Source organism: Suillus subalutaceus, assembly GCF_016647625.1.
Source record: "Suillus subalutaceus strain FC151 chromosome Unknown DFJ58scaffold_115, whole genome shotgun sequence".
Taxonomy (NCBI): domain Eukaryota; kingdom Fungi; phylum Basidiomycota; class Agaricomycetes; order Boletales; family Suillaceae; genus Suillus; species Suillus subalutaceus.
In genome coordinates, this window is record NW_024540364.1 from 24,559 (window position 1) to 49,842 (window position 25,284).

General features: G+C 45.6%; 8 protein-coding genes across 8 annotated transcripts; 3 read left to right on the top strand and 5 right to left on the bottom strand.

Moving 5' to 3' along the window:
* Positions 1 to 201: 201 nt before the first annotated feature.
* On the top strand, positions 202 to 1,395 carry DFJ58DRAFT_731953 (uncharacterized protein; the record flags this gene model as incomplete). The annotated part of the gene is made up of 4 exons (XM_041386116.1): positions 202 to 321; positions 371 to 421; positions 481 to 577; positions 1,250 to 1,395. 4 exons carry the CDS (start codon positions 202 to 204, stop codon positions 1,393 to 1,395), a joined length of 414 nt encoding a protein of 137 aa, XP_041239958.1.
* Positions 1,396 to 3,172: 1,777 nt separating this feature from the next.
* On the bottom strand, positions 3,173 to 4,054 carry DFJ58DRAFT_665743 (uncharacterized protein; the record flags this gene model as incomplete). Its single annotated transcript, XM_041382523.1, is given in 3 exon segments — positions 3,173 to 3,367; positions 3,428 to 3,771; positions 3,790 to 4,054. Coding segments are annotated over 3 exon segments (804 nt in total), but the record flags the coding sequence as incomplete, so codon positions are not given.
* Positions 4,055 to 4,716: 662 nt separating this feature from the next.
* DFJ58DRAFT_635633 (uncharacterized protein) lies at positions 4,717 to 4,929 on the bottom strand (the record flags this gene model as incomplete). The annotated part of the gene is made up of 1 exon (XM_041381277.1): positions 4,717 to 4,929. A coding segment is annotated over one exon (213 nt), but the record flags the coding sequence as incomplete, so codon positions are not given.
* A 3,609-nt stretch (positions 4,930 to 8,538) lies between these two features.
* On the bottom strand, positions 8,539 to 10,252 carry DFJ58DRAFT_844603 (uncharacterized protein; the record flags this gene model as incomplete). Its single annotated transcript, XM_041393097.1, has 10 exons — positions 8,539 to 8,718; positions 8,804 to 8,899; positions 8,959 to 9,081; positions 9,178 to 9,271; positions 9,338 to 9,385; positions 9,613 to 9,824; positions 9,879 to 9,923; positions 9,970 to 9,984; positions 10,075 to 10,097; positions 10,225 to 10,252. The coding sequence occupies 10 exons, from the start codon at positions 10,250 to 10,252 to the stop codon at positions 8,539 to 8,541; spliced, it is 864 nt and encodes a 287-aa protein (XP_041239961.1).
* A 3,594-nt stretch (positions 10,253 to 13,846) lies between these two features.
* Positions 13,847 to 14,281, top strand: DFJ58DRAFT_665775 (uncharacterized protein; the record flags this gene model as incomplete). Its single annotated transcript, XM_041382525.1, has 2 exons — positions 13,847 to 14,074; positions 14,138 to 14,281. 2 exons carry the CDS (start codon positions 13,847 to 13,849, stop codon positions 14,279 to 14,281), a joined length of 372 nt encoding a protein of 123 aa, XP_041239962.1.
* A 2,749-nt stretch (positions 14,282 to 17,030) lies between these two features.
* Positions 17,031 to 19,445, bottom strand: DFJ58DRAFT_907504 (major facilitator superfamily domain-containing protein). Its single transcript, XM_041395064.1, has 15 exons — positions 19,286 to 19,445; positions 18,951 to 19,227; positions 18,874 to 18,898; positions 18,786 to 18,814; positions 18,685 to 18,733; positions 18,558 to 18,635; positions 18,422 to 18,506; positions 18,024 to 18,376; positions 17,876 to 17,972; positions 17,634 to 17,826; positions 17,521 to 17,578; positions 17,438 to 17,469; positions 17,363 to 17,380; positions 17,247 to 17,315; positions 17,031 to 17,190 (listed from the first exon to the last, which is right to left on the bottom strand). Exons 2-15 carry the CDS (start codon positions 19,117 to 19,119, stop codon positions 17,108 to 17,110), a joined length of 1,338 nt encoding a protein of 445 aa, XP_041239963.1. The 5' UTR covers positions 19,120 to 19,227; positions 19,286 to 19,445; the 3' UTR covers positions 17,031 to 17,107.
* Positions 19,446 to 20,411: 966 nt separating this feature from the next.
* On the top strand, positions 20,412 to 21,219 carry DFJ58DRAFT_665795 (ribosomal protein L10e/L16; the record flags this gene model as incomplete). The annotated part of the gene is made up of 4 exons (XM_041382527.1): positions 20,412 to 20,501; positions 20,548 to 20,786; positions 20,841 to 21,086; positions 21,144 to 21,219. The coding sequence occupies 4 exons, from the start codon at positions 20,412 to 20,414 to the stop codon at positions 21,217 to 21,219; spliced, it is 651 nt and encodes a 216-aa protein (XP_041239964.1).
* A 1,224-nt stretch (positions 21,220 to 22,443) lies between these two features.
* DFJ58DRAFT_748089 (cytochrome P450) lies at positions 22,444 to 24,698 on the bottom strand (the record flags this gene model as incomplete). Its single annotated transcript, XM_041387573.1, has 14 exons — positions 22,444 to 22,555; positions 22,612 to 22,749; positions 22,801 to 22,929; positions 22,998 to 23,007; positions 23,058 to 23,114; positions 23,166 to 23,355; positions 23,411 to 23,424; positions 23,481 to 23,601; positions 23,652 to 23,767; positions 23,826 to 23,977; positions 24,028 to 24,174; positions 24,218 to 24,262; positions 24,315 to 24,444; positions 24,497 to 24,698. The coding sequence occupies 14 exons, from the start codon at positions 24,696 to 24,698 to the stop codon at positions 22,444 to 22,446; spliced, it is 1,563 nt and encodes a 520-aa protein (XP_041239965.1).
* Positions 24,699 to 25,284: the final 586 nt, after the last annotated feature.

The following is a 25,284-nucleotide window of genomic DNA, read 5'->3' on the forward strand; positions in this document are numbered from 1 at the left end:
AGGACCGGTCTTGGTCCTTCAATCCCGATCAGGACCCTTGGAGTGCTACGAGTCGACGAACGATTATTGGACGATAAGATTCTTTCATTGATCTGCTGAATCTGATATCTCAACAGTGCAACAAATATTTGCCTCGTGGCCCGTTATTTTTATATAAGAGATGTAGCTAGGACCCTTCTAATTGTCTTACTTCACTTCACAATGCACAAAGGCAAGGGCAAGGACAATTCATTGAGGGATTCGACTCAAGACACCAAAACAACAGCTTGTGCAAGCAAACCCCTCAGGATATTCGACACTGTTATGGGAGAGATTGCAAATGTATGCAGGCCCTCCTCTCGATCGAAACCGAACTAATCTAGTTCCACAGGTGCATCCTTATGCAAAGACGGTACTGGGCGTGTTGTCTTCTGCAGCCAAAGTATGTTTTCATGTTCTCTCTCCCTATCTCCCACTGTTACTCAGCAATCATTTGTGCAGACTATTCTAACTCAAGTGGATCGCGACACATCGATCGTTGCTGGTTCTTCAGATAATACTGTTCAGCTGTGGGATGCAGGGATGGGGGAGCCAGTCGGTGAGCCCTTGCGGGGGCACACTTATTCAGTAATGTTGTCTCGTTCTTGCCGGATGGTGCTTGCATTGTCACTGGTTCTTCATTCAAGAGAGATAGTGCTCTTCTTGGAGAGGGAGATATAACGGCGGCACTATCGAACAGGCCTTGTCCAATATCTGTTTCGTTTATTTCATCTCGTTGTAGAGACTCGATCCTGAGTAGCCTCACAATGGCATATATTGCACTGTAGGTCGAGTCTACAATACTATGCATGCAATGCGACACTAGCGCGATAAACGCGACGTTCGCACGACGCGCACGACATAGGCGACACTTCCGCGACATAGGCGACACTTCCGCGACTTGCGCGCGCTTTAGGCGAATTTTCCCGCGCCTAAGCGCTATAGGGCGCCTGACTTCCCACTGTGTTTTCCCATGTCCAACCAAGTTCCCAGGTATGCATTTCTCCATTTATCATTTATTTCAACATCATACCATGTTTATTTTCACTTGGTACACATTTTTCATTACACATTTTTTTACTTAACACAACACACATTACCACAGACCACCATCATCATAGACAATCACCATCTCCGAGTTTTTATTATGTTTTGAATAAATCATCGCAAGCCCTAGTAGCAGTTAGCTCTAGTGGCCATATCCGCATCAGTTGTCTTATCAGCATCTCAGTACACGTCTTACCATCTCACTATCGCTCGCATACCGCTTTCACCCAGTTCCGCTTTTCGACGCGCGACTTTCCCGCGCTTCGCGCGCCTATAGCGCCTTTGTTCCTGCGCTTTCGCCTTATCACGCGCTTTGCGCATTCCCCCTAGAGTTGACCAGTGGATATTTGCTTTCTCCGCTTCCCCTAAGGGACGAACATATCGCACTCATATTTTCCTCCCTTCAACAATTATATCAGCTGCACCCTCAGCTGAGTTGAAGATCCTTCATCGTTTCTGTCGAGTTCTCAACTACCCTCATCTACCTGTTATTTCTACAGTCGCTTGATGTCGCTATCGGCTGAGTATTTTGCTACCTGTTCAGTATTTCTCTGCTCCCATGATTGCCTGATACTCGCTGTTCCTCGGGCCCTACATACTGTTGTTAGTCATAGAGTTATACTGGTACTACTATTGTTTGAATTACCGGACTTTGATCCTGTCATTGGGTTTGAATGCACTCAAATCTCTGAGCCTCACACTAAATAGTCAATGCCACAAACAGTTTTTAGTCATCATCTTGGAACCTTGCCCGGGAAACGACAAGGAACACTAAGCAGATCGGACGAAAGTAACAGGACGAAACTGGATTCTTTGACTGTTGTACTAATGGATAGGTGATGGTAGGTAGGAGACCCGAGTCTGGTCTGAGTAATACAAAAGTGGCAGAATATATGGGGATGGGTCACATGACGTGTGATAAGGTAAGCGTGTAGTAAGCAGCGAGCTTACACCCTCTCATTCTCTGAAGAATAAACACCGGCATCAGCTTCTTTCTTCTTTGTGCGTTCTTTCAACGTTGTGTCTTCTTCAGACCTCGAATGTTTCTTGAACTCTTGTAGTACATTAGTCGTTCTGAAGTGATCCGTCTTCTTCAGGCCTCATATGTGTTGTGTTGTACTCTTGTAGTATGGTTGTGTCTTCGAGCTCTCTGCCTGGTACCCAAATGTCCACTTCAGGACCGTAACTGCACCATCGGACTAGGTATTGCTGTCCGCGTCCCCATGTTCTTTTGTCTAGAATTTTCTGAATTTCCCATTCTTCAGCCCTGGTCTTTGTCACGATAGGGCCTGGCCATTGTAGCTCTTGAGATGGGTACAGCTCTGCATTGTTGGGAACGTGGCACTTCAGCTCCGATACATGAAATGTTGGATATATGTTAGTATGGTCAGGTAAGTCCAGAGTATAAGTGGATGACTCAGAGTTTGCAGACACTATTGTGTAGGGGCTGTCAAACCATGGCATGAATTTTGCTACTCGTTTGTTATTCCCGTTGAGATATTCTCATCTTCTGTGTGTTGTTGAGAGGTACACAAAGTCACTGATGTCGAATAAGGGTTCATCGCTTCTGTGTGTTTGCAGTGTTCACCTGAGCAATTCGTGACACCAGGAGAGCATCATGTGCATCAGCTACATCTGTCCTCAGCGATACAATTACCTCGAGTGTGTTTGCGATGTCTGCGAGGAAATCTTCTTGAGCTGTCTGAATGCCTTCTTGTGTTAGTGGTGGCAACAGATGTAGTGTCCTCCCAAGGTGAAGGTGGAAGGGAGTGTATCCGGTTGACGTGTTAGTTGTTGACATCAAATTGAACCTTACTCTTGGTAGGGTGTTCACCCAACCCGATTGGTGGAATAACCTGAACCATATGAGAGGAAGATGTCTAGTTCAGGCTCCCGCATGTTCATGTGCTGAGCGGTAAAGTTCCCATCCACAACCAATATCCTCATAACAAGCCACCTGCAACCAAAAGTCAGCCTGGTTTAATCTCAGTTAAGCTAGAACAGAAATAAGGGCCAGGCCTGCACCGCCGGTCCCTTTTACTCCTGGCCAGCATTTGGTCTACAGTAGGTAGCCCTGAGCCTGGCCAGCTTCATGAATTTTTAACAATCAACCAACTTGCCTTTCATACTTCTGCTCCCAAAGTAAAGGCATATTGATTCCTGGCTGTGGACATGAAGGGCAGAAAAGAGCGAGATATCCTGGGCCAGGACCTGATTCCACATCATGGCCAAATCCAAACCATTTTCGGTTCTTTAAGTCCCGCCACAGGCGAGATACTCTCATGAGTGCACGATATCGATCCTATCAATGTAGACACAGGTATTCAGAGAAATCTACTTAGTCAAGCATGCGCAAACTCACTGGGACTGTATCTGGAAAAGTATTATTAGTCAGCCTTGTGAGCTTCTCAAAGAAGCTCCTTGCCGAAGTCTTGCATCCCAAGGCATCAATGAGAAAATGATCCAGTACCTCAAAGGTGAAAGCAGTCTTGGGCTGGGTGGAGCTGGCAGGAAATAGTCCTGCTCTAAGGAGCTGTAGGTGCTGTTGAGAATTGGATCCTGGACAATGACACCAAGCTATATTATGCGTGAACACCCCAGAAGAATGTATGATAGCGACTGGAGTGGTATCATGAGGCAAGGCTTCGATTTCACTGTCACAAAGTTGTGAAGCACCATACCGAGGGCAAGACTCTCCCCCATGGCCTTAGTATCATATAAAACCCTGGTCTGCAAGAGTGACGTCCTTGAAGCACTTACTAATCCACGATTGGATTTTGTGAAAAGGTAATGACCTATGAGACTTGATCAGGCAAGGGCGACACCGGCTATGGTCTCCAGTGCAAGTTGCACAGCTGAATGTTGCCTCAGCACTTTGGCAAGTCTTGCAGACACCTGCATGGACAAATTGTTCTGATTTCAAGATGATGTCTAGATACAGATCTTGGTAAGGGATATATTCTGCTATGAAGTCGTTTTTAGTCTGTATCACATAACATGAGAAGAGAGTTATCTACAAGCTAGAAATCATGAGTTGTACCTTGGTTTTTCTTGTGTGCTGAGCAGCCTCCCCTTCCAGAACAAAGTCATTGAACATTTCTTGATATGCACCATAGGTCTCAAGGTCTGGGAATTCCATTGCAACCTCTTTTTCCCGTTTCCTTGGACTGGAGGAGGAGGAATGCCCCTCTGAAATTTCATACAGCAGATCAGCATGAGATTCAAGCCATGAAGGCTTTTCCCTCTTTCCTGTCGTAGGTTTGTATGCAATATAATTGACATCCAGGTCTTTTCATTGTAATAAACTACCTCTGTCTTTGAAAGAATAAGAAACAGCCTTGAGACGGGGTTTTTTCTGGCCAGACATAACACTTTGACCAAGGAATGAGAATAAGGACTCCAAAGTAAGGCAAGCAGCCCAATAGAAAATTTATCTTCATCAAATATAGCCTTATCCCATCTTGATAGATTAATTAACTCCACTTACTGCCTAGCTGCCACTCCTCCAACTCCACCAGTTTTTCGCACCTTCTTCCTACCAACAGATTTCAGACCTCTACCAGCCCCCACTTGCTTGAGAAAATTCTGCTCAACAGGAAAGTTTGGCCTTGGAATGCCCTGCTTATCATGGACTTTATCCTTGACAAAGTGGGCAATCACAATCCTCTCACCATCACCCCAACCTGGGACCCCATGCTCCAGCACCTTGCCTGCAATATATACCATGGTCCCAGGGGGATAACCTAGTTGGGCACCCAGGTCTGGCAGATCTAGTACAGCCTGGTTTGCTTGCCCTAAGCTAACCAGAAGGTCATAGATTGATGGTGATGCTCCTGGATCTCGATGGTGGGGCGTCTCTCGGTTGTGTTAAGACCGTACTCAAGTAGTATCGGATCCGAAGGGCTTCGGCCTCAGCTCGTGCGCTGTGCCCCTTTCCCGAGTCTTGCCCCTTATTTCAGAGAGCTAAAGTATCGCGTGTATAGAGTAACGGCCAATCCGGATCGGATCCGGACTAGAAACTAACGGGTGAGGACTGTCCGAAGACAGAGGCGGATATGTAGACTATAGGAATCTATCCTAAGTCTCGGAGTAGACAAGAGTAGCGTACTCAAGTCCGGACGGATAACGGAGGGACTTAGAGTCCAGACGGAATGAGTGCAATCTAAGATGATATTCGAACTGATCTACTACAGCGCATATACAAAGGTTTATATACTACGGATAGCTAACGGAATGATCAATAAGCAAAGTCTAAGTGGAGCGTATTGGTAAGTTGGATGGAATCACGAATCATGAACCGGGAATGAAGTACAAGTAAAAGCGGATTCGTAAGTGTAGCGGATCAGTAAGCAAAGCGGAAGTAAAGGATAACCGGTATACCGGTGTACAGGAATACCGAAAGGAGATGAACGATAGTTAGAGTTATATGAACAGGAAAATGAAATAAGAATCAAAGCGGATCTGTGGTACCGGACGACGGATATGTTCATCGGATCTGGATCGGATCTGAGATCCAGATCATCGGATCTGTAACCGGATATATGGTATATGACAGGTTGACAATTACCCTCAATTCCAGAAAACACAGAGGGCCAAACAACTGGTTTTGAGGTGCGGACCATATTCTTCAGCACAGATACCGATTTAATGCCAGCAAGATACTGATCTGGTGCAATAATACTAGTAATAGCTGACCAGAGTTGTTCAGCAACAGTCATTTCGGACAACCAATGCAGAACGGCAGGTGATGAAAGGGCAGGTGATTGGTACAAATGATCTTGAAGGCGCTAGCTCCATTACATTAGTTTTGTACTTAAAGAAGCATGGGAAGACAAACTTACCTCTTGGCACTGCATGAATCCTCCCGGGCATAAAGTCACCTGTCCTGCTCCGAACTCTCCCCCCCTGGAGGTATGACAAAACCTTGTGATCACCAAGGACTCTTTTCCTCTTCAGTTGCATTGGAAAAAGACCAGTCTATGGCAGGTCTGAGCAACTTGATGGAGCTATTAATGTGTTCCTAAATATAAGTTGTTACAAGGTCCTTGATGATCGCATCTCAGAAAGTTGGCATACCATTCGATCAGGCACCAAGATCTCTGGCAAGTACCAAGCGAGTATCCTTCCATGCATGTCAACAAACGTGGTTGGCTCCAAGATGTGGCCAAAAGAAGGAGTCTTGAAATATTTTGCAAGTTTCTCTCTTTGTTGGCTATCAGCATTCAGTGGGTTTGTTGACACCTTAGCCCGGTGTGGGAAACACAACAAGAAGAGAACTCTGAAAAGTACTCTTCAAATGTTGGGTCAAAATTGCTATGTCTAGCTGCTATTCGACCCTAAAGGATTTCTGTACTAGACTCAGAGCTCAGAGAGTAGAATTATCATCAAACAAAAGACTGTGATTCAGACTGGTACTGACAGTGGTGAAAGGGAGACATGATTATGTAAGCAGTAAAAATGCGAACATAAACTAAGGAAAGTGGGTAAGTGAAGGTAAGTAAAAAGGGGGAATATCAGCCCAGGGAAAACTATATTGTCACACTGGTCTGCAAAGCAGTCGATGTCTCAATCGGTCCGCACTGGGGTCAAACAATCACAAACAAACACAAACCCTGGTCAAATTCAAATAAAAGCTTACTGTTGTTCAAGGCAGCATAGCGATGCTGGCAGCAGCCCTGGAGAGTTCAATCTCGGCAACAGTGGTTGTCTTGACATCAATACCAGAACTGGAAAGTTGAACATTCTGCCACTCATTCACAGTCTCATCCTGAAAATTTCAGCAGTTAGCCTGACCAAACCTTAACTTAGAACCGGCCTACTTTGCTTTTTGTAGTAATTTGTCATCAATCTTAGTATCTGAGAATAACTCAAATGGGGATGAATTCCGGAGTAGTTCATCTATGCAGCTAGAGAGGGTTCTTGGACAATTTTGTCACAGGATCTTCCATGGCAGAAGGAGAAGAAGAATAGAAGACTGACAGCACCAGGTGGAGACGCTGTCTTACTAGGATGTGAAAGGCAATAAAAACACCAAATTTCACTTATCCTCCACAGTCAATCGGTTCAGACTAATACCAACAGTTGATAACGTGGTTGTTCGTGGGGGTGCAAATATAGATTCGTTCTCCCTGAGCAAATTTACCAATGACTAAAAGGGGTGAGATATTCGGAAATCTCAGGAACAATGCCCATTAACTGGCTTGATGCAGTACTTAGGGTTCTTCAGGGATAATGATGCGACAGTACACAGATTACGGAAAGTTACAGTGAATTACAGTGATACAGTGGTGAGTCAGAGCGATATCTCTGGGATACTCCTTATTCTCACAATCAGGGGAGATCAAACTAGGAGTCGGATACAGTTGAATCAATCAAATACGTGGCTTCGGAACCAACCTTTCTGCTGCTCAGGATCTCACAATGAGTAATGATGCAGTCCAGACTAGAATACACCTTCTTGATGTAATCTTAAGTGGCCAAGCTCTTAATATTGTTGACTAAAGTATAAGTCCTATTTATCATCCTCAATCGTTAAAGTACGTGGATTTCTCCCCACAGAATTGATTTCCTGTGTCATAAAGAGAATTGCAGTGAAACTACACTAGACAACTAGTAACCGTGCACTAGCTAGAGTAATTTAATGTGACTTAGAGGTGGCCTCAGGTAGTCAGAACATTCGTGGGAAACAGTGACAAAAGAGTGGAGGGAATAAACTAATATTCACTCAGTATTCACACAGATATTAAGGGGTGAGAAACTTTCTGAGAGATACGCAAACTCTCTAAAAAGGGATCTTATTTCTCAAAGAGGGAAACTATGTCCCTTTATATACTACTCTACAGGTGGCTATGCAACTACTAATATGAATAGGACTCATAATGATTGTAGAGTCATAACGAAATGACTCATAATGACTCCATGTGACTCACTATGACTCAGTGTCCAAATGTTCACTTAGAGGTTACCGCTATTTCAGGAACTGTCCAGAAACTATGACTAATCATTAAGCAAAATGTAGATTATGTAAGAAGATTGACACTGCTCAGATGATGACTGTGCAGATGTTGAGATGTTAAGATGTTAACACGAATATGGCTCATTAGGTGGGAAAATGTACGAGAAAATCCTGAAAGGTGCGGGAATGTGCTTACTAATGAAAGGATAAGGGTTTTAACACAGTTTATTGACTGTGCTAAGTACGTAATATGAATGATTAATTCATGTAGCTATGAAAAACCTTCAAGAAAATTATAGTAAATTGTAATAAAGCCATAAGAAATTAGAACTGCCTTTATTGGCAGTATTAGGTTGTACTGAGAGTATGTTATGTGTCCGTGATCATGTACTGAAACAGGTTTCGTGCGTGTCAACGCGAAATTTTTTTCCAGCAGTTTGGATCTAGGCTCTATGGGGTTAATATATACCAAATTGAGATAATGTGAGGTAATGTATGTCATGGCTTTTTGAGCAGTTTCACCAGCTTCGGCGGATTTGTAGACAGATTTGAGGGTAGGCCATTGATGAGTTGGCATAGGCGGCAACTTCTTGAGCAGCTTTGCCAAGTTTAGACAGCCAAAGTTTGGGGATATCCTCAAATCCATCTAAGCTTGGCGCAGCTACTGAAGAAGCCATTGCCTTCACCACCCCACATGCCTGTGTAGTACTGTCACCTCACATCTGTGTTCGTATTCAGTACAAGAATAGTCAGACTATTCTGACTATTTCTTGTACTGCACACCAATGTGCACTGTGAGGAAGATAGGATGATGTTCATATCCAGTACAAGGGTAGTCAGAATAGTCTGACTATTTCCTGTACTGCGCACCAACACGCACTGTAAGAAAGTCAGGTTGTACTGTCTAAGCTCAGCAATGCTGCCATTGCCTACATCACCTCACTTGTCCGCTGCCCAGTACAAAAATAGAGGAACTGTAAGGAAGGTAGGATGATGTTGGTATCCATGAGCAGTTGTTTTGCCAAGCTTAGATGGATTCCAGGATGGGCTGTCAAGCCCCACTAGAAGATCCAGAACAGTATGACTTGCTCTGACATTCAGATGTTAGGTTGGCTTGGACGCTACCCAGAATTTGCTCGGTCACATGACTAATTTACTTGGGCGAGAAGCAGCAGCCAGTCACGTGACTTAGTTGTAGGGCCCAGAAGGGGCACACTTTCTTTTTTGGAAGCATTTATTAAGTTAGGGGTACTACAGCATAGGCAAATGAAGTAAAGTCAATAAAACCAAACTGTCAAATAGTAAACTAGCTAATACAAGGCCGTGGCGGAGGAGCCCTCTTTGCCCCGGTCTGGTACTGGCAAACTACAGGAAAGAATTAAATAAATAAATAAAAATGCAGTGGAAACCACCTGCAGGTGCTGGGTCAGCATGTGTGGTGCAAATGTAGATCAAAATTACCTTCTTATGAATTTACCAAGATGAAAAAATTCTAGAAACGCAAGTCAGCACATGTTCCTAGCATAATGTGGCAATTACCCTTGAGTTGTCAGGGGTGCCCAAGCATTGCAGAGAAGGAAGTCTAGGCGCACTAGATCTCCCTGACCCAAATTGTTGAAGGAGGGTGGTTAGGTGCACCAGCGTAGGCACTGTACCGTCCTCCAAGCCCCCATTGTCCCAAGGGTTGGAGGAGAGTGGTTAGGCACACCGGCGTGGGCACAATACCACCCTCCAAGCCTCCATTATCCAAGAGGGTGGTTAGGCACACCGTTGTGGGCACTATACCACCCTCCAGTAGATATCCCTAGCCCATATTATTGAAGGAGGGCGGTTAGGTGCACCAGCATGGGCACTATACCGCCCTCCAATCAGCCAGGGCGACCACATATTGTGGAAGGAACACCTAAAAAGACTTAGGTGAGCTCAAGAACGGTTAAAAGAGTACTCACCTGATGAAATACAATCTAGAAAAGAGTGTTGAGTAAGGAGTTAAAGTAGAAAAGAAATATACCTTAAGTTAAATAGACAAAACTCAGTGACCATTAGCCACTTACACAGCTGGAGCCTGTGTAAGTGGCTAATGGGATAAACCGGTCATGTTGAGTTGGGAAGAGTGAGATGCTTGTGTTAAGTTAAAGGAATTGAACTGTGTGAAAGTGTGGTGCCACAGGTATAGGCCACACCACTTATTTGACATTGTTTACATTGGACAATGCTGGGGGACTTAGGCATTTCAAAACCACTGACTATGCCAAGATCACATGATTTGTTGGACGTGATGTGTCCAACAAATCATGTGACCCTTGTGGACTTAAACATTTTAAATAAATATATGTACATACATTATTGACCGCATCAAGATCACATGATTTATTTAAATCATGTGACCCTTGTGGGTTGTCCTTAACATGCACGCCACATGGCCCACACCTCAATGACAACATAGGGCGCATACGTGACAAATCATGTGATCCTGCTAAACAATGCAATTGTTTTCCAGGATCACATGATCTGCCGTGCTTTTGAACAACTCAGAACTTTCAACCGGCACAAGTATTGTTCAGTCATGTGACTTTTACACGGTCACGTGACTGCTGGTTGGGAATTTTGAACTGGCCAGTATTGGTTCTGCACGTCACACGTCACACCCACCACCATTATTCCCTTTCTTGACTTGTCTGTGGCTTTTTTTAGTCAGTTTCAGTTTCTTTTTTTGGTGAGTCCCACCTCTGCTGTCTTGTATTCCCTTTTCTGACCTGTCTTTTTCTCTTTTTAGTCAATGCCTAAGAATACTGCTAAGAAGTACGCCGCCGGTGGCATTGCCAGGAGAGTCAGCAGACCTCTTGGCTCTTCAGCAGTCTCTCCTCCACCAGCAACACCAGCCAGCCCTGAGGAGACTGAAGTAGCAAGCCCAGATGTTCACAGCCTGGTAAGTCCTTTGTTGCAGCATCTGTCATTGCTAATTATTTGTTAGTGGTGCTTAATTTGCCGTGATAGCACTGAGGGTGACATTGTGCTTTATGAGTGCAACACCTGCCCCCAGGTGATGTGGCAACAATTGCATTGACGTCCCTTGCGACTCTCTGCAGCTTGTTGCTAGCACTGATGTCCTGTTTATGTGCCTTTCCTGCCATGCTCAGCGGACCCTGAAGGCACCCACGCCTTATCATGTGAGTGGTCAGTTTCTTCTATTTGAACAAAGCTATACTAATGACTACAGGGCTTCTACATAGGGAGCCTGCTGGCGCAAGGAGGGCAACCTGTTCTCCAAGGATTTCTCCAGCTCAACGGCATGTTCGAGACTGCGCCCTCCGCAGTATTGGCCGCCACTCCCATTGCCGTCATCCATTTCATCGTCTGCAATAGCAATGAGGTGGTCATGCCGGTACCTTTACTGTCTCACTACTTGGACTACTATTCCCAAAATGGTGGGTACCTTTATCTCGAGGTCCCGTTCAACGTTACTACACACAAGAACATTCAAGAATACATGTGCGCCCAGCAGGCTCGTGTTGTCCAGCTCAAATCTCCACCTCGCGCCAGGTGGACGCATCTTGGCCTTGTTTTCTGATCACTCTGAAGAAGACAGCGGGTGGCTTTTTGCCGGAAAAGAGAAAGGTAATTTTGTCGCTATGAGCGTTTCTCAGGTAAAGTGTCTATTGTTTCTCATCTTTCTTGACTTATGTGACTTCTAGGTATTATCTACTGTGCTAGGGCCATATTATGGCATCCTGAGTGGCGCTATTATGGTCTTCCTAGTTTGCAGCTCCATGGTGGCCCACAGCGACACCTTTGGCGAGCTCCAGGAAGTCGTACTTGACTATGATATAGCGTCTGCCATCATCTTTCCTGCTATGCGTTTCCAGCCTCTTGTTGCCACCAACTTTTTGCTCGCTATGGCTGAGCAGGTGGCAATTGAGCAGCTCGATGTCCGTATGGCATTCCCTAGTCTTCTCTCCCTCTCCAGTCGTCTTGGTCAACACACTAAGGTGATTTTGATGACTAGGGATGATGCTGATGGTATCCATAAGCTCCTGGTCACCACCTTTTCGCGCGCCCACCCCCAGACGCATCCTTGGGGTATTTGAGTCCCTGTGCAGTGCCCGCTGTGTGGATCCACTAACAGCTTGTCAGAGAAGATTGGAGTCAGGCCATCCAATAAGCCACTCGACATCCAATGTTCCATACCAAGGTGCTATTCCCAGGCACCTATATTCCTGCGCTTATACCGAGGTGGGAGAAAACTGTTCCAGAACAAGTAGAATCATGCCATATTGAGGTGTCTGATGTATTATCTATCATGAGAGCCATAATGAATAACCTATCAAAGCATCTGTAGTCCCTGACAAGGAGGCATAACCTGTTGTAGATAATCAGAGTTGATTATGGATAATATTGACAGCATAGCCTGATTTTGCATAACTTTGCATTTTGTCATCTTGAATTGTTTAGATTTCCATCTATTTCATTTGGTACTTAGGTGTCTATTGCTACCTATCCACAGGATTCAAAATCACTCTCTGTAATCGTGATGAATACAAGGAAGCTTGCTTACTTGTTGATACCAAATCCACATTTCTTTAAACCGAGGAGAATCTGAGAAGTTGGTTAAGGTGTCTCCCTTGGATTTGTGGACTGTGTGATGCATCTAGTCACAGTACACACCTTATTGTCCTGGATATAGTGATGTGCAAGGCCCAGCCTCAAGCTGTGGGCTGAGCCTGACCAGGCTTACTTAGGCCAAGTCCAGCTAGGCCTTATGATCGGCCTTGCAGGGCCCAAGGCTCAGCCTCACATATTCATAGGCCAGAGCTGGGCCGCCAAGCCCTGGCTTTCAAGGTGAGTTTTTGTCTTTGCACAGCAAATACTGGTTAACTACATAGTTTATTCATACCTCTCTATGGGTACACTAGAGCCTAAACATCCATTATCTGGGTCCTCTTAGGCTCCAAATGGCTCCATGTGTCTATTCAGATGATGAGGAAACCCCTGCACAACATCCTAAACAGGTCACCATACCATCAGCAAAGGTAATCAGCAGCAGATAATACTGCTGACCTCGAACTACATTCTCACAGGAAGGCTCATGGTGCCACCAATGCCACTATACCCTCATCACACATCCAAACTCCCACCACTGTCACTGATCTTGATTCAGATGACAGTGAGGTTGAATTAATTTCGCAACAAACCCAGACAGGTCACACAAGGTATGTTTTTTCTCTTGTTTTTCTAGTACTATACTACTAACACTTGAATTATTACATTTACAGGCAAAAAATGTGCTCATCCTGCTGATGAGGGCAACTGATGAACTTTCTGTAGGGGCTGGACCTGAACCTGATGCCCTCCTGAACAAGGTGGGCACATCTACTACTGGTAAGTCATAACTTACTCAATCCTGACTGTCTTAAATATACTTGTGCAGCCAATGCACCACCTGCTACTGGCATTGACAATGAACTTGATGCAGACAGATTTCTAAAGGATGTGCAAGTTATGGACATTGATGAGCCTGAAAAGTTGCGCCAAGAGCAGCAAAGCCGTGACATCAACAAAAAAATTTCAGCACCTTACTCTGATGATAAAGGCAAGAAGCACCACCATTGTGCTGTGCAGGTAAAGTCTCATTTGTCTCACTTGTGTTCTACTATGACTAACTATGTGATAGCAAAAAAAAATGAAGAAACCTGTTGCTTTTGTCAATGAGGTTACGACGATGCACTGTCACATGGAATGCTTTACATCGGGTGAGCACTTCTGATGATATGATGGTGTGTGGGATTGACTTTGTTCATTCACAGAGTGAATACATCCAGTGGGCGGATGTCCAGCAAATTTACATCAATGCTACTGAGGGACATGAAGTGTCACAAGCTAGATGCTGTTGCAGAATCTCAAGCTCGACTCAATGCCCACCTTTCTGAGAAGAAACCCAAGGATTGTGTTGTACCCTATTCAGATGCACTCTTCCAGGAGGCCGCTATCCAATGGCTAATCGAAACAGATCAGATATACCATTTCTACTTGTCATCTATACAAAAACATGCTTATGTGTTCACCCCAGCCTATTGAGGTGCTAAATTCATAAGTCTTTCAAATACATGATTGACACAGCTGTGCGAAGCCACCAATGAGGTCAAAATACCTGGTCAACGACAGATATGGCGGGCTATTATTGCTCTTTTCAAATGTAATCTTACCAACCTTCGCAACTGGCTACTGGTATGTATCCCGATCCATGTCCTCTTAGCCTGCTAATGCCTAATCATTTTAGAGTGAGGTGGTCAAAGGCCAAGTCAACCTCACATGTGATGCATGGCAAGCAGAGAATGTTGATAGCTACTTTGCTGTTACAGGATCCTGGGTCGAGCAGTTGTTGCCATGCGAATGGAAGGTACAAACTGCTCTTCTTTGTTTCACCCACCTCAACAATGCATACAGTGGGATGCAGCTTGGACAGGCCCTTTTCAAGATCGCGAAAGTGAGTTGGTATTGCCCATAAGGTACAGCACAAACATTTCATTCACATTTATGACACTGACAAGTTCATAGATTGGCTATGTTACCTGCAATAATGCCATGAATAACAATACCATGATGGCCCATTTTGGTATGCATATTGAAGAATTCACAAAGAAGACATATGACCATAAGAAATGATGTCTACGGTACACATTTCTTAGCTGCCTCGCACATATCACTAACTTGACATCTCCCTTAGCTGCCTCACACATATCATTAGCCTTGCAACACAGGCATTGCTCACAGCCCACAGCAAGTCTGAACATTTCAGTCCAACAAAGCCTGATGTGGACCTGGTTGCTTCATGGGGAACGCAGCGTGATGAGGTTGGATTGGTTTGTGCTATATGTGTTAAGGTTTGGTTTTATATTCCTTTTCTTACTTCATGACTGACCAAAGGTATACTCAATAGGAACACTCTTTGGCCCAGCACAAAGAGCTTTTCCACAATATTCAGCTGCCAAGGGGTCCAGGCAACTGTTAATGGATATGAAAGTTCATTGGTCATCAACTTATGTCATGCTTGAGCAAACAGAGAAGCTCAAGGATGTATGTTGATTATTGGTCCTAACCTTTCTGCTATCTGATGTGCTTGTCTTTCTGGTAGGATGTAGACTACTTCATCAGGTCAGGATGGGACATCTTGAGAAGGATCCCACACAAGCACAAGAGAAGATCACTGATCTCGAGCTTACAGTGTCTGAATGGAACTGAGTCAAGCTTTTACTTGACCTTCTAAGTGTGAGTGCTTCAGTACTGGACACATACCTGTACTTTACATGCAAGAAGCATGCTGATAACAGCTCAGTAGGCATTTTCAGCTGACCAAGGCCCCACACTACATCTAGTATTGCCTGCTTTGGAAGCACTCTGGAAGGCATGGTCAACTCATCAAGGCCATGATAAGTATTCCGACTTTCAAGATGGACTGGCTGCAGGAGTGGCTGAAAATATCTGGGTACTATGAAAGTCTGCAGACTCTGATGCATACATCATTGCAATGTGTACATGATACATTGTATACATCCAATTTTGCTCAACTAGAAACCTGCAGTGCTGCATCCTCTTCAAAAGGCAAATCATATTTGTTGGTATTGGGGCGAACACCTGTATTGTGATGCTCCTGCTCATGCAGAAGAGATAGTAGGTCTTTCATGATGTTTGCTTGCATCATCAAATCAACATTAGTCAGATATTCGGCACCAAGTATTAGGTAGAACTAGTACTCAATGTAGAGTAATGCATTAACAGGTGTCAACTAGGGATCATCACAGGTATGGGTACAGGTCTGGATTTTGAGACACATGACCCACCACATACCTGTCACTTCCATATATAGTAATTATTTTGATGTTTGTTCAAGTACCATTTCTGCACCAATTGTACCAAAGCTACTAATTCTAACTCTTTTCCGAGTTGCAGTCATGCTTTCATCACTCGTTGTCATCTGCGCAGCAGTCTGCTATCCATCACTCCAGTCTTATCCCATCTGTTTCCTGCTCTCCAAGGTGCATGTACTGTATATTTCATACTGCTAACTACCTTGTCCTTCTTGTCTTGTCAGTCTTATTCTCCCTGTCTTGTCGTTCTCATTCTTCCTGTCTTGTCAGTCTTGTTCTCTCCATCTTGTTCTCCCTGTCTCATCAGTCTTGTTCTTCCCATCTTGTCAGTCTTGTTCTCTCCATCTTGTCGGTCTTGTTCTCCCCATCTCGTCTCATTCTCCCTGTCTCATCAGTCTCATTCTCTCCATCTTGATGGTCTCATTCTCCATATGTCTCTCCCTGTCTTGATGGTCTCGTTCTCCCTGTCTTGTCGGTCTCATCAGTCTCATTGGTCTCATCATTCTTGTTCTCCCCATCTTGTCAGGTCTCAGTTCTCCCTGTCTCATCGGTCTGTACCTGTACCCAGTGGTGGGTATGGGTACCGGTTTGACCTTGGGACACCTGCAGGTTTACCTGTGATGATCCCTAGTGTCGACCAACGCGTTGTTTATTTCCAGGGCTCTTGCCAAACAACTGCTCTGGATCTGTACGTATACAGACCACAACAAATCAAGTAGGCAGAAAGGGGTAATTTATATTGAAGTAAAATATAAAAATGTCAGACACAACACCATGCTTGGCCCACGCCTCTCAGAGTCTCATACTCGACGACAATACGACTACACATACCATAACCACAACAGTACTCCCATCTTGCACATGCCTTGAACAAGTGGATGGTGACAGCATGGACGACACTACTACATAGCACTGGTACTACAACATCGGGCCATCGGTGGCATCACACAAGAGAAAGATGCATTTGGAGAGAACAGTCGATCTAGTGTTGACTCAAAGTGATCCAATTGGTGCCAGTTTACAGAGTGCAAGTCAAGCATGGCAATCAAGATGCCAGTAGAGCTTGTACAAACACCATCAGTCAACTGAGCGCACCAAAAATCACCTAGTATCCATGTTACATAAAACCATGGAATAACTCAGTGAACAATGCAGTCAAACATATCAAATCACAGCTTCCCTCAGGAATCAGCTTACAATATCTACTATCTAAAGTTGAGCATTATGCTTTTCCTTGATTGATCTGCCTTCTGACAAATATAAACCGCATGATCATATACATCACACCACCAGTCATTGAAGCGACCTGTTGTTGAGTTGATGTGAACTTCTGGAGAAAACAGTAGCCATGGTCAACTCACCCCAGGAGAACACAGCGGGTATCCACCAGGTATAATTCGATGTCAGTAGGGCACCAGAAATGGGTGTTCCTGTTAAAGAATTAGAATTAGAGACATGAAATGGCAGAGGCGCCCACCGATCAAGCCTCCAAATCCTGCAGTAATTGCATGCGAGTTTTAGATGATGTAGAAGTGTAGCTGATACTACCCACCGCCAATGAAGAAACAGATGCTCATCCGCGCGCTATGATCCAAATTAGATGGTTCGTACATCCGAATTTAAACTATTGCTCACCCAAGCTCAGAGAGGTCGGGCGTTAAAGTAGCCACAAGCGGACCTACCATCGCAATATCTGCATCGATCAATCCATCAAGAAATTTTCACCCAGTGCAAAAAAAACTACTTACACAGCCCTGCACAATAGCCATACATCACACCAAGTACAACGACGCTGGCCAGGCTATTCAATCCAATCATGCCCAAAATGAGCACACCGCCCGAAATTGTTGCAACTATGATTAAGTTTGGGACTCCCGTGAACGCCGCGATGAACCCTGACATGACTCGTGCCACACAATTAGACACGTTTAAAATCACTAACTAGTGGTGCTGTCAGCAGGCAAATCACTTGCATAGCGCTGTACCCCACAGAGTAAAACGAGAAGGTGACACTAAGACCGTGCCTGATAGAGTCAAGTTGAATGAAGAACAACGGGTAGTACAAGCCAGTCTGAAAAAAAAAGCCCCTGCGGACAGTTATTTGAAGCATTTTGAGAGAATGTGTGCTGAAGTCTCACCCTGCTATCGCAAAAATAAATGGTACATCACGAATGCATTTTTTAGCTGCCACAATATAGTTCACTGATGTCATCGGCGGATCAAGGCGAGTTCGCATGCATAGGCATGCAATCAACAGGAGCACGCTGACAAACCCTGCGCTTGCACGGACGCCATTTCCAAAACCAAGACGACCATTCAGGAGGTTATTGAGCATAATCGGATGGATGACAGCACCCAGAGAAGAGCCCGAAGCGACGAACGTCATAGCCAGTGTGCGTCTCCGTCGGAAATAATGCGAAACGACAGCTAGGCTCGGGACATACACGAGCCCCAACGCGATACCCATGCCTACACCTTGAGCCAGGAATATCTACACTAAATCAGAAAATGAGGTCGTAAAGTTAGGAGACGTTACCTGATAGTACTGATCGGGTTTTGACAAAGACAACATGAAGAGAGAAAAACTCTGCAGAAGCGATCCAGCAATTACTAGGTGGTAGCTAGGTAAGTTTGCTGAGTATCCTTAAAACTTCCAACAAAGCTACACCCACAAATATCCTCGGTCATATAGTGAACCTGATATAAGGCCCACAGCGGTGACTAAAAACGTGTTCAGGCTCCCGATCCATCTTTTAAAGACCTTAGCATACGCTCATGAAGACACAAATGGAAACTCACGATATGGCAGACGATGTCTCGTTTGTAAGGTAATGCTGGGTATAGAAGTCTGGAGGGTAATAAGTATGATATTCCATTCTCACTTTCATATACAGCAATACCTTGGTAGACACCAAATGAGTTAGTATAACTTTAACCTGCAGTCAAGGGCCATTCTTCGTTAACAACAACAGGTAGCACCAGACTCACCCAAACCCGCACAACTGTACAAGAAAGCTAAGCAGATCAAGTAAGGCCTAGCTTTACCGCCAGGATTTGAGCTTCTTACGCTCCAAAAGTTGTCATCCAAGCAGCCAGACCACCTTCGGGAAATTCATGCGGGTGTGAGGAAAGGTTGGAGTCCTTGGCGAAATTGGATCCTTCCAATGTCTCTGAGCCCTCCTTGTCCTGTTGTGGGGCTGTGTAAAGCATTCGAGGCTCGGATTCAGATGGCATTCTGGGCTAGGAAAAACTGAAAATAGCGACTGTATATATACGCGGACCCCATGTTCGCCAAGTCACGAGAAACCTAGTCTTGGCTTGTCGGGAGAGCATTTATGCAGACTGGTGGGAAACGGGTTAACTTGAAGCACTTCAAACAGACTGTGTACCCGGCACTCGCCCGTGGTCATAGCCCGAATTACTTTATATCCTTGGAGGAGTACTTGGAAGAATCCCTACATCCAACTGCACAACAGGAGGATCAGGTAATCTGTGCAAAAACGTTGATCGAGGCCTAAGCTGATTTTTCTTGTTTTCTGACAAGCTTGAAACAGAAATAGGCATTGACTTGACCATGTGACATGCTGCGTTCGTGAGCACATGATGTGAGTATGGCGGTTCTGCACACACCCGGAGTGACTGTGACGCACAGCGCTAGCATTTTTCACAGCCCCAACACGCGTGGTTCGAGCTTGCAGCTTGTAGGCTCACCTTGGCCTGGTCCTCGGGGCCCGAGTTCAATTCTGTAGTATCAGAGATAAAAGATTATGTTGTGAGACAGCGTCCCAACGACCAATTTTGTACTTGATACCTCTCCGACACTGACCTGTACATTGTCAGCGACGAAAAGCTCGAATGTTATGCACCGTTCGACCGATCATTACCCAACTAGCCTATGCCTTGTGTTTCGTGAGGAAAATTCAGCACGCTCAAGCAGTTGGGACCTTCTTTACGGTGGCACTCGCCAATTTGCACTGATGGGTACTTAGTACTTGGCACTTAACAGGTGAAGGGAAGGCTTCATGTGAATCATGTTACCACTGAGGCTGCACCTGACTCCCAAAAGTTTTTCTATTTCCATACGCCGTGCCGCAAATCCGACGTTCAAGTCCGCAGCGAAGCTGACAGAGTGATTGGCTTAGATGATAATGGAGAATAAACACAGTAAACTCACCCTGCGGAGTGACAAATCCTGACAAACCTCTGTTTACCTGGCCCTATTATAAATCTCGTTAGTAACTAAGTTGAGTAGTTCAAAGTCAGCTTGATTATCTAAGATTTAGCGGACGGGCTCGTCTGGCACCACCGTACCTTCTCACTCACCGTCAAGACCCCCGTGTAGAATGTGAGTGTTGCTGTTCCGCGTGCTCGTCTCAGCATGGCTGGTTCGATGCGATTTGAACTGGAAGGAGTAGTGGACTTCGAGTGGTTGGGGTGGATGCCATCCGATTGCTTTGGATATGATTCTGTAATACCATGCATTGGGTACTGACTTCAACTCCTTCTATCTATTGCAGATCACAACAATGGGTCGTCGTCCCGCCCGCTGCTACCGTTACTGCAAGAACAAGCCCTACCCCAAATCACGGTATAACCGTGGTGTCCCTGATCCTAAAGTTTGTTCACCCGCGACTCGTCGCTCACATCCTCACCTCTCCACAGATCAGGATCTTCGACCTCGGCCGTAAACGTGCTTCTGTCGACGAGTTCCCCTTCTGCTGCCATCTTGTCTCTGATGAGTACGAGCAGCTGAGCTCTGAGGCCCTGGAAGCAGCTCGCATTTGCGCCAACAAGTACGTCACCAAGACATCCGGCAAGGATTCGTTCCACATGCGCGTCCGTGTGCACCCATTCCACGTCATCCGCATTAACAAGATGTTGAGTTGTGCTGGCGCTGATCGGTCCGTGGCTTTATTTCGAATTCGTGGTACGAGTCTTAGACTTTTTTCGTGCAGGCTACAAACCGGTATGCGTGGTGCTTGGGGTAAGCCCTACGGCACTGTCGCCCGTGTCAACATCGGCCAGATCATCCTCTCTATCCGCTGCAAGGAATCCAATGCTGCTGTCATCCAAGAGGCTCTCCGCCGTGCACGGTACAAGTTCCCCGGCCGTCAGAAAATCATTGTCTCGAAGAAGTGGGGCTTCACGAATGTGGCCCGTGAGGACTACATGAAGCTCAAGGAGGAGAAGAGAGTGGTGCAGTGCGTATCATTTTAGGTTGTCTGGCGAATTTTTATATTGACACTTCTGTTATGCAGGGATGGAGCTTATGTACAGTTTATTCGTGCTAGAGGCCCCTTGGAGCAGAACTTGCGTTCTCAGCTCAAAGCTTAGATCCATACTCGTTATGCATATAATTACTCTCAGTGGGACGAGTAGAAGAAGGACTGCAAGTACCTGCATGCTAGGAATTCGTCGCTTTATGTGAGTGGTGAGATAAAGCATATACATTTTTGCGGTGTCGTCAGCACTCGGGCTGTGTCGCGATGTCGCGATGTTCCTTGACTCCCATAATGATCTAGTTCATGATCGCCTACCATGTCTGAGGTTCGATATCTGTGAGCAGACATGAGGAGTGCCAGAGTCCTAGTCAGCATTGATACTGCAGCGATTATGACGATTGTTGACTGCCACATGATATTATTTTGGTTTCAGATACTCACAGATGTCCAATAGAACTCGAGAGCGGTGATGCAGAAGTCCTCCCAGCCGGGTTTTTTTACAGCCCAACTTCATGTACTGGTGTGCGCCCCATGACATCCTCGTGCCAATTTCGGGTAATTTCCGAAGTCGAAACAATATATGGTATGTACTGCAGGGTGGCCCGTGGACTATTCTTGAGTACTTGAGTGGTGGGGCTGGTATGCTCGAGCTCAAATTGACTCATACCCTTTCAGCTTTCCTGGCGACCTGCTCTCGATTCTCTTTCGTTTCCCCGACTGAATCATTATCTTGGGGACCGTCATCGCCTAGAGGCCCCACCTTCTACCGATGAACACAAAGTTCTTGGCCGCAACCCTTTCTTGGCAACAATCCATACAACAGGGCGAGAGGCGCCTCTTCGTCGCCTCAGGTGCTGCAGAGCACTTGAAATGAAGCCCTCGCCTCAGATAGCAGCATCAACTACCGCAAAAACAAGCAGACTGCCATCTATCTCGCCACCTTGAAGGGCGGCATACCAAATAATGTAGATAGTAGAAAAGCCCTTTAGGTCAATCTCACCGAGCGACGCAATATAATCCCGTAGAAACTCGCGCGACGGAGGCTGCATCGTCAATTACAACAGCACCGCAAATACATTACTACCTCCCCAGCTAGAGGTAGCATTGTGTTGTCGTCCGACAGCGTACTTGAATACCAACCTCGACCAGTTTGACGTACCGTGTTTATGATGGCCGCCAACTTTGACCTGCCTCGCATTTGTACCTTATGCTTGAATTAAAGAACGAGTGCTGCATAGTCAAAGTAGAAAGCCGTATATCTCCGTGAGCTACTGTACATGATATAGATAATCTACATAGCATAATCACAATTGCTCTGTTACTGCATGTCAGTCTGTCAGAAATCCGAGATGATGGCGACAAACGGACCTGACCCAGTCAAGTGCGTCAATATTTCAGATGTACATGGGAATCGCGGAACAATGCGGTAGGGAAATTCTTCTGGATGACTGAAATAACAAGATATTAGCAGGCTAGTTTCGGGGACAAATGAGGTTCTACAAACATAGTGAGCCCAGCGGTGAACTTTGGAATGACTGGGATGTCTATGCCGTGATCATCAAGAGCCTTGTGGGCAGAGAAAACGGCCAGGAAGTTCGCGATCGCGATCCAGAGTGACGCATCTGCGACATGTCGTCCCGCACTGACCAGCGGCCTTCAGTGGAGAGTGAAGAAGCACTAGACATGTGCTCACCACATCCGGCGACCCCAGCCAAAGCCTAAATGCATCCTGTCGCTGGTGACGGACCCATCATCATGGAGAAATCGTTCGGGATTGAATTCATCAGGACTGGGGTACTTCGTCTCATCATGTGTCATCGCCCTAAATCACTGGTCATTTTGAGCTGATTCAGTATAAAAATATTGCAGGCTTTCCATGCATTTTTAAACACAACAACCCCTGATAATCTGGGTCATTAGCTACCTTCGCTAGAACATTATAATACCAACCTTTAGGGATGAAATGACCTTTGTAGATATCACTAGTCGTTGTTGCGCTCGGAATGCCTTGGTACATCATCAGAGCGTGGCTTAAAATTGGCATTATAGTAGACGGACCGAACGGAAACACAGGATACCACCTGAGTGTTTCACGCAAAATAGCTTCCACGTAAGGCAACGCAGGCCTATCGTCGAAACCGGGGAGTCTATCTTTGCCAACGACTCGATCAATCTCCGCGTGCGCTCTGGCTTGCGCCTCTGGGTGGAGTACCATAGCAAGAAGGAACACAAGTAACGTAGAAGCAATCTGAGCCGATGGCAAAATGATTACCATGTCAAGCACAAACCAAAGTAATGCATACCGTTTCAAACCCCCCTGAAGACAAAAAGTAAAATGAACATCGAGGGGATACGGTTCTTTAGCATATATACCTGCAAGTGCGATAGTAGCGGCCTCCTTGATTGCGGTTGTAACGACGATGTCGTCCTCAACAGACAGCCTCATCCTGTTCAAAGTATCAGCCACAAAGCATGGTGCCGCGTCGCCGGTGGACTGCGTGTCATTCGTCAGTTCACCGCACCGATATGGATGGGGCGATTTACCATCCTCTCTTTGACATGTTGAAAGGGTATCTCCTTCACATCACGGCCTGCTTTCAGACACTTCACTGATGCTCGCTTGAATTTGGCACCAGGAAACCAGCTTGGTAGCCTCAAAACTAGAATGACCGTTGAGATGCAACCACAGGCTACCGTACAGTGGATGTGTGAACATACGGAAAGGGAATGTTTCCATTACCACAGTAGGACCTGGCGCCAGCGCTTCTACGATTTGTTCCAAATACCTTTCTACGACATGAAGGATGGCGTCGTTCTCGGCTTTCACTTCGTAATCATACACAACAGACAGTAGAAACGAAGCACCGAACCTGGTGAAGATCAGCCTCAACAGTGGACCAGAAAGGCTGTTACAACCGACATCTTAACATGGCTTGGGTAATTGCCTGGGTCATGTAAAATATTGAACAGCATTTTGTGGGCGGAACGAAGTTGCAAAGCGTGATAAGTAGGTATCTCAGCTTGACGAAATGCCTGATGAAATATGCGTCGGTGCAGGCGCCACCTCCTGGACATCAGGAACACGAACGTAACACGCAACAATAGCTTACCTGTCTCCATATGGCAAGAGCGCTGTGTTGAAGTCCGACGCGAAGCTGACAACACCCTCGTGATCGATGCGTAGCAATACTCAAAGATGTGACTTACGGTTCGTAAACAATCGACTGGGGTTTATCCGAATATATATTGGACCGCCCATCAAAAAGGTCTTTCGCAATCTCCTCAGAATTTATCACGATGACAGGCTTGTTGAGCAGACGAGCATATATGATATCGCCTGGAAAAAACATGAGTTAATGACGAACAGATTTCCATCAAAATGTACCAACCATATGTGGATTTCCAGGCGTTGAAGGTCAGCCAAGGTCGAGCGGCATCAAGACTAAGAACATTGCCCACTATTGGGAGGGGGGTAGGACCAGGCGGCAGGGGAGGACATGAACGATTGAGCCAATATTTTCGACAATAGCTTAAAAAAGCTAGTGTCAAGGCCAATGTGGCCAAGTAAAGTCCAGGTCCGTCGTCGAACATCGTTAGATGAGTCTGGCTGTCTATTGGGTACTTAAACCTAGGAGCTTGAAGGTGCTTTGAAGTATTTATGAATTCATGGTATCCTGTTATCAGTCGGACCTTACTCGGTTTCTTCAAACAACTTCATGAAACCCTCCTCACAACGAAAAGAGCCGAACTGCTAGATCACTGATGTAATTAAAGGATGCAACCTTTACATCGCTGATTCGCTCTGTAGAGGTAACGCGCCGGGAATTTCCAGGTCACGTGATTGTCGAAGACCTCCACCGTTAAGAAGGCGCGTTCGAGCATGGATACGTGTTTTCTGCACCGTTTTCATGCCGGAAAATTCTGGGTATGTCGTAGGAGCGTGTGGTATACTGCGCCATGTAAGGGACGATTTTCTAGCCGCAAAATTCGAGTTTTTGAGCTGCTGCAGAGGTAATGACGGCACAAATGATGGACTGCCAAATCACGACATTTCATCTGGCACTAGCTCCACCGCGAAACCCGTGTGTCTGTAAGTAGTCAAGACTGTCGTCCCTTAGGCCTTAACCGTTAGGCCAGTGATAATCAAAGCTCACGCGCTCGCGATTGATCACCGCAG

Bases quoted from the DNA above. Each gene is read 5' to 3' on its own strand.
- DFJ58DRAFT_907504 (XM_041395064.1), bottom strand. From the start codon at position 19,119: ATGCCATCTGAATCCGAGCCTCGAATGCTTTACACAGCCCCACAACAG. The intron at 18,507-18,557 runs GTGGGTGTAGCT...AAACTTACCTAG, and splicing joins CTATATGACCGAGGATATTT to CTACCACCTAGTAATTGCTG. The intron at 17,191-17,246 runs GTGAGTTGACCA...CTCAACAACAGG, and splicing joins ACCCGCTGTGTTCTCCTGGG to TCGCTTCAATGACTGGTGGT.